The sequence below is a fragment of the Symphodus melops genome (genome assembly GCF_947650265.1).
Source record: "Symphodus melops genome assembly, chromosome: 10".
NCBI lineage: Eukaryota > Metazoa > Chordata > Actinopteri > Labriformes > Labridae > Symphodus > Symphodus melops.
Window position 1 is genome coordinate 269,296 of NC_136700.1, and position 8,205 is coordinate 277,500.

General features: G+C 42.5%; 1 protein-coding gene across 1 annotated transcript in view; it reads left to right on the top strand.

Moving 5' to 3' along the window:
• Window positions 1-502: 502 nt before the first annotated feature.
• ece2b (endothelin converting enzyme 2b) overlaps window positions 503-8,205 on the top strand; it is a 24,017-nt gene continuing 16,314 nt past the window's right edge. Inside the window, exon 1 of the mRNA XM_079354056.1 lies at window positions 503-704. Coding sequence (XP_079210182.1) covers window positions 672-704 — 33 coding nt within the window. The 5' untranslated portion in view covers window positions 503-671. The remainder of the gene's footprint in view (window positions 705-8,205) is intronic.

The following is an 8,205-nucleotide window of genomic DNA, read 5'->3' on the forward strand; positions in this document are numbered from 1 at the left end:
ACCATCACATAATCGTTCTGGGGGGGGGGGGGAGGGGGGGGGGGTTATCTTGTGTGTATCCAGCTTAGCTTGCAATGCACTACCTCAACTACATATGTTTTTATGTCTGCATACAGTTTACCTACAATTTTTTGGCATGACGTCTAAAATTATGAAGAAGTACATGTTTGTTTTTGAGTCCCTAAAAAATCAAGCTCAGAGTTGTGTCACTTATGAGACAGACTGAGTGGAGATGGAAAGCTTCAAGAAGAGACTGATAGATAGATAGATAGATAGATAGATAGATAGATAGATAGATAGATAGACGTAGGAGGTGACGTAGGCCGTGTGGATGACGTCAGCCCCTGTGTGTCTCGGGGTGTGTTTGTTTGTGAGAGGAAGAGGCTGGTTGGATGTTGGGCGGGGTTTGAGGAGAGAGAGAGAGAGAGAGAGAGAGAGGGAGAGAGAGAGAGAGAGAGAGGGAGAGAGAGCTGACGATCCTGCTGCTGCTGCTGCTGCTGCACGACAAAAGGAGGAGAAGAAGAAGGAGGAGAACACTGAGAGAAAGAGAGAGAGACACACACTCACACACACAGACAGTCAGAGCTGCGGACAGACGGACGGACAGCCGGGAGGATGGGCCGGCGGAGTGGCCGTCGGTAGCGTTCTGTTTTCGGGGACGGAGCTCCAGGATGAGCGTAGCGCTGCAGGACCTCCGGAACACCGTGAGTATACACACACACACACACACACACACACACACAAACCACCTTTGTGCACGCGCCCGCGCGCGTGACACGCAGCCCACGCGCTCCTGCGTGTCGCAGGTTGGTGTTTCTGCAGCAGCTTCCGCCTGATGCTGTTCACCTGTCAATCACTGTGCTGGACTGAGGTGTGCCGTTGTATTGATGATGTGTGACTACAGGTGTGTGTGTGTGTGTGCGTGTGTGTGTGTGTATGTGGGGCCTCTAATCAGTTTTCACCTCCTGCTGACGTCACTGATCCAACAGGCTGATATCAGTTATAATCAGAAGATAAAAACAGGAAACTAAAAAACAACATCACTCCTATTTACTGATGTTTATTTAAAACCACCAAAGAAGAAGAAGACACTTCCTGTTCACAGAATAAATGCCTTTTCTTGTTTTTTATTTTATTTTTAATCTTTATAGTCAAACTTAACAGTTGAACACAGTCACAAATAAAACCAATAAAACTGTTATGATACGATAAGTTACCATCATGTTCAGCTACGTTACAGTGTTACGACACGTTACAGTGTTACGACACGTTACAGTGTTATGACACGTTACAGTTACGACACGTTACAGTGTTATGACACGTTACAGTGTTACGACACGTTACAGTGTTACGACACGTTACAGCGTTATGATACGTTACAGTGTTACGACACGTTACAGTGTTACGACACGTTACAGTGTTATGACACGTTACAGTGTTATGATACGTTACAGTGTTACGACACGTTACAGCGTTATGATACGTTACAGTGTTACGACACGTTACAGTTACGACACGTTACAGTTACGACACGTTACAGCGTTACGACACGTTACAGCGTTACGACACGTTACAGTGTTACGACACGTTACAGTGTTATGATACGTTATAGTGTTACGACACGTTACAATGTTACGACACGTTACAGTGTTACAGTGTTACGACACGTTACAGTGTTATGACACGTTACAGTGTTATGATACGTTACAGTGTTATGACACGTTACAGTGTTATGATACGTTACAGTGTTATGACACGTTACAGTGTTATGATACGTTACAGTGTTATGATACGTTACAGTGTTACGACACGTTACAGTGTTACGACACGTTACAGTTACGACACGTTACAGCGTTACGACACGTTACAGCGTTACGACACGTTACAGTGTTACGACACGTTACAGTGTTACGACACGTTACAGTGTTACGACACGTTACAGTGTTATGATACGTTATAGTGTTACGACACGTTACAATGTTACGACACGTTACAGTGTTACAGTGTTACGACACGTTACAATGTTATGACACGTTACAGTGTTATGACACGTTACAGTGTTATGACGCGTTACAGTGTTATGATACGTTACAGTGTTATGACACATTACAGTGTTACGACACGTTACAGTGTTACGACATGTTACAGTTACGACACGTTACAGTGTTACGACACGTTACAGTGTTACGACACGTTACAGTGTTACGACACGTTACAGCGTTATGATACGTTACAGTGTTACGACACGTTACAGTGTTACAACACGTTACAGTGTTATGACACGTTACAGTGTTACGACACGTTACAGTGTTACGACACGTTACAGTGTTACGACACGTTACAGTGTTATGATACGTTATAGTGTTACGACACGTTACAATGTTACGACACGTTACAGTGTTACAGTGTTACGACACGTTACAATGTTATGACACGTTACAGTGTTATGACACGTTACAGTGTTATGATACGTTACAGTGTTATGACACGTTACAGTTACGACACGTTACAGTGTTATGATACGTTACAGTGTTATGACACGTTACAGTGTTATGACACGTTACAGTGTTATGACACGTTACAGTGTTATGACACGTTACAGTGTTATGATACGTTACAGTGTTATGACACGTTACAGTTACGACACGTTACAGTGTTACGACACGTTACAGTGTTACGACACGTTACAGTGTTACGACACGTTACAATGTTACGACATGTTACAGTGTTATGACACGTCACAGTGTTATGACACGTTACAGTGTTATGATACGTTACAGTGTTATGACACGTTACAGTGTTATGACACGTTACAGTTACGACACGTTACAGTGTTACGACACGTTACAGTGTTACGATACGTTACAATGTTACGACACGTTACAATGTTACGACACGTTACAGTGTTACGACACGTTACAGTGTTACGACACGTTACAGTGTTATGATACGTTACAGTGTTATGATACGTTACAGTGTTACGACACGTTACAGTGTTACGACACGTTACAGTGTTATGATACGTTACAGTGTTACGACATGTTACAATGTTACGACACGTTACAGTGTTACGATACGTTACAGTGTTATGATACGTTACAGTGTTATGACACGTTACAGTGTTATGACACGTTACAGTGTTATGATACGTTACAGTGTTACGACACGTTACAGTGTTACGATACGTTACAGTGTTACGATACGTTACAGTGTTATGACACGTTACAGTGTTATGATACGTTACAGTGTTATGATACGTTACAGTGTTATGACACGTTACAGTGTTACGACACGTTACAGTGTTACGATATGTTACAGTGTTATGACACGTTACAGTTACGACACGTTACAGTGTTACGACACGTTACAATGTTACGACACGTTACAATGTTACGACACGTTACAGTGTTACGACACGTTACAGTGTTACGACACGTTACAGTGTTATGACACGTTACAGTTACGACACGTTACAGTGTTATGATACGTTATGATACGTTACAGTGTTATGATACGTTACAGTGTTACGACACGTTACAGTGTTATGATACGTTACAGTGTTATGACACGTTACAGTGTTATGACACGTTACAGTGTTATGATACGTTACAGTGTTACTACACGTTACAATGTTATGATACGTTACAATGTTATGATACGTTACAGTGTTATGATACGTTACAGTGTTACTACACGTTACAATGTTATGACACGTTACAGTGTTACGACACGTTACAGTGTTACGACACGTTACAGTGTTATGACACGTTACAGTGTTACGACACGTTACAGTGTTATGACACGTTACAGTGTTATGACACGTTACAGTGTTACGACACGTTACAGTGTTATGACACGTTACAGTGTTACAACATGTTACAGTGTTATGACACGTTACAGTGTTATGACACGTTATGATACGTTACAGTGTTATGATACGTTACAGTGTTACGACACGTTACAGTGTTATGACACGTTACAGTGTTATGATACGTTACAGTGTTATGATACGTTACAGTGTTATGACACGTTACAGTGTTATGACACGTTACAGTGTTATGATACGTTACAGTGTTACTACACGTTACAATGTTATGATACGTTACAATGTTATGATACGTTACAGTGTTATGATACGTTACAGTGTTACTACACGTTACAATGTTATGACACGTTACAGTGTTATGATACGTTACAGTGTTACTACACGTTACAATGTTATGATACGTTACAGTGTTATGACACGTTACAGTGTTATGACACGTTACAGTGTTATGACACGTTACAGTGTTATGATACGTTACAGTGTTATGACACGTTACAGTGTTATGATACGTTACAGTGTTACGACACGTTACAGTGTTATGACACGTTACAATGTTATAATACGTTACAGTGTTATGATACGTTACAATGTTATAATACGTTACAATGTTATGACACGTTACAGTGTTATGACACGTTACAGTGTTATGATACGTTACAATGTTATGACACGTTACAGTGTTATGACACGTTACAGTGTTATGACACGTTACAGTGTTACGACACGTTACAGTGTTATGATACGTTACAGTGTTATGATACGTTACAGTGTTATGACACGTTACAGTGTTACGACACGTTACAGTGTTATAATACGTTACAGTGTTACGACACGTTACAATGTTATAATACGTTACAGTGTTACGACACGTTACAGTGTTATGACACGTTACAATGTTATAATACGTTACAGTGTTATGACACGTTACAATGTTATAATACGTTACAGTGTTATGATACGTTACAATGTTATAATACGTTACAGTGTTATGACACGTTACAGTGTTACGACACGTTACAGTGTTATAATACGTTACAGTGTTACGACACGTTACAGTGTTATGACACGTTACAATGTTATAATACGTTACAGTGTTATGACACGTTACAATGTTATAATACGTTACAGTGTTATGATACGTTACAGTGTTATAATACGTTACAGTGTTATGACACGTTACAGTGTTACGACACGTTACAGTGTTATAATACGTTACAGTGTTACGACACGTTACAGTGTTATGACACGTTACAATGTTATAATACGTTACAGTGTTATGACACGTTACAATGTTATAATACGTTACAGTGTTATGATACGTTACAATGTTATAATACGTTACAATGTTATGACACGTTACAGTGTTATGACACGTTACAGTGTTATGATACGTTACAATGTTATGACACGTTACAGTGTTACGACACGTTACAGTGTTATGATACGTTACAGTGTTACGACACGTTACAGTGTTATGACACGTTACAGTGTTACGACACGTTACAGTGTTATGACACGTTACAGTGTTATGACACGTTACAGTTTTAGTGTTTTTTTAAAAATCACCAAAAATATGTAATAAAGCTCAACATGTAAGTTAATATAAAAATAAATATAATATCATTTGATCTGAATCAAAGTTTTTAAAACATGAAAGTCTTTATGTTCGCCGTGGGGCAATTCAAGAGCAGCAACCTGCATTTACACTCATCGGCCCCTGACTCAGCAGGGGGAGCCATTCAGTCTGAAGTGTCTGGCCCAAGGATCGCAGGAGGCGGGGATCGAACCCTCAACCTTCCAGTTGGGAGACGACTACTCTACTTTTATCAACTTTTTCTACCACAGCTGCCCACAAAACATTTTGTGCAAATCAAGCTGCTTCTTGTTTGTGAGCCAGCAAACAATATTATTCAAGTCAAGTCTACACAGACAAACATCTGAGTGAGAGGAGGAAGAAGAGGAGGAGGAAGAGGAGGAGGAGAAACATGATCAGCTGTGATCAGGAAGACTTTACTCTCAGTTTACATCCTGTTAGAAAAAGTTAATTTAACATGTCAGTGTGACCAAAAGTCGACTTTCATGTTTTTCTGACGAAGTTTACTCTCACATGCAATCACCTCGATCAGACCCAAACCAGCCGAGTCGTTCAGCTGCAGTTCCTCCAGTGTCCACTAGAGCCTGTCTCCTGCAGTGAGTCAGTCTCCATAGAGCTCTATGTTAAAATGTCCAACTTTACAGCTGCAGTTCCTCCAGTGTCCACTAGAGTCTGTCTCCTGCAGTGAGTCAGTCTCCATAGAGCTCTATGTTAAAATGAACATGTTTACAGTTTGGGTCTCTGGAGCTCATTTCTCTCTTTAACTTTACGGGCTGAATGTTTCTAACTCACCTGTTTACATTACACTAAGACTTAAAGGGAAGTAGAATTAGGGGGCGTGGCCTCTTTGAGTGACAGGTGTGAGCTGCTCGGTGTCCTCTCAGCTGATTCAGTCCCTGACCTTTAACCTCTGGGCTGTGTTTGTGCTAGAGATTTGTCCCTGTAAATATCATCCTAATAATCTGTCTGTCTGTGAAGAAGTCGGAGCTCCACTTTAAACAAGCAGTCACAACTTACAGACATGTTAGCAACAATAAGCAGCTATCTGAGTCTATGACACCAGGACTGTTTGCTCCTTCACTGATGGTTTATTTATTTGTGTTTGTGTAGTGAAGAGTGGACGGATCACAACAGGCACAATAAGTGATGCTAACTAATCAGATAAAATAGTTTCATTAAACTGCAGGGCTTTTGTTTTCCTGAGCTCGTCTCCTCAGGCAGTCTGCAGGAATGTGGGTCAGCCTGCTGAGTTCCCTGAACTCACCGAACCAGTCCTCCAAGTCATGACTCTTTATTTCACACGTCATGTAAAGAACTCCAAACAAAGATCCCTTCATGCTCCGTCTGCAGCCAATAAACAGCTCTGAATCCACTCTGATCCTGTATCTGATCATGTCTATAAACCCCTCTATTTCAGCCCTGCTCACAACAGGCTGTTTCTGTGTCTGTAGCTTTAAATATGTAAATGAGCTGTGTCTGACCACGCCCCCTCTCTGGAAGGGCTCGGGTGTACTCGCTGCTTTCTGGCTCCATGTCCTATTGTTTACGGTGAGAAGGCAGACTCAGAGGGCAGAACAAACACCTAGCTGTGGGAGGGTCACCCACCTGGGGGAGGGGCTACTGCCCTTTGTGATGTCATAAAGGGAACATCTCCAAACGGCCTGTTTGAGCACACATTTTCTGAAAAGTGGAGCAGGCAGAAGACGGAGAGGATGGACTGTTCATCATTGGGGGGTTTGGAGACAGACTAGAGACACATGTTAGAGGGACATGGAGGAGAGGATTCTGGGTAATATGTGACCTTTACTGTCTTCATTCTAAATTTTAAATAACTGTAATCATGTCAACGTTTAACTTTCTGTTGTCCTGACAACACGAGTACAGGAGGAACAGACTGTAGTCAACCTGAGGGTGGAGGCCCCGCAGAGGGACGGCGTACTGATCAGTGTTCACTGAAGGTTTCCTGTAATGATCCGAACCTCAACAATCTGATCAAGAGAGAGAGTGTGTGTGTGTGTGTGTGTGTGTGTGGGTGTGTTTGTGTGTGTGTGTGTGGGTAGGGTAGGATTACTGCTTCCTGTCTGCAGCTCTGTGCCTTCCTGTCTTAAGACGCCCAGTTTCCATCTGATCAACGAAACAAACAAAGGACCCCCCCCCCCACACACACACACACACACACACACACACACCAACAACCAATTGTTTAAATCCGACCCTCATCGCATCATGTATCTGTGCATGTGTGGACGAGGAGGCGTTTCTGTCAGGAGGTCAGAGGTCACAGCTGTCGGTCATGACATCGATGTTGTTGCCCCGGTGATGGAGCAGTTTCCCTGGTGACGACCTGCAGGTGCTGAGGTCACCGTCAGCTGAGCGGAGGTCAGAGTTCAGTCTGTACAGAAACACAAGTCCTCAGTGGTCCCTGCTCGTGAGCGTGACCTTCTGACCTTCTGACCTTCTGACCTTCTGACCTTCTGACCTTCTGACCGTCACGTCAGCCACCCGGCCTGCGCTCAAACTCTTCAGCTGCAGTTCCTCCAGTGTCCACTAGAGTTTGTCTCCTGCAGTGAGTCAGTCTCCATAGAACTGTCTGCTAGGTGTCCTCTCAGCTGGTTCCCTCCCTGACCTTTGACCTCTGGGCTGTGTTTGTGCTGTTGAAGAAGTCGGAGCTCCATCTCTACTCTATCTGTGGGCTCAAAGCCTCAGTCTCAGGCTGCAGGCTTCGTGCTAAGCTAGGCTACCTGTGAGAAGAAACAGAGCTGACTCACTGTTTGTACATCTTTTT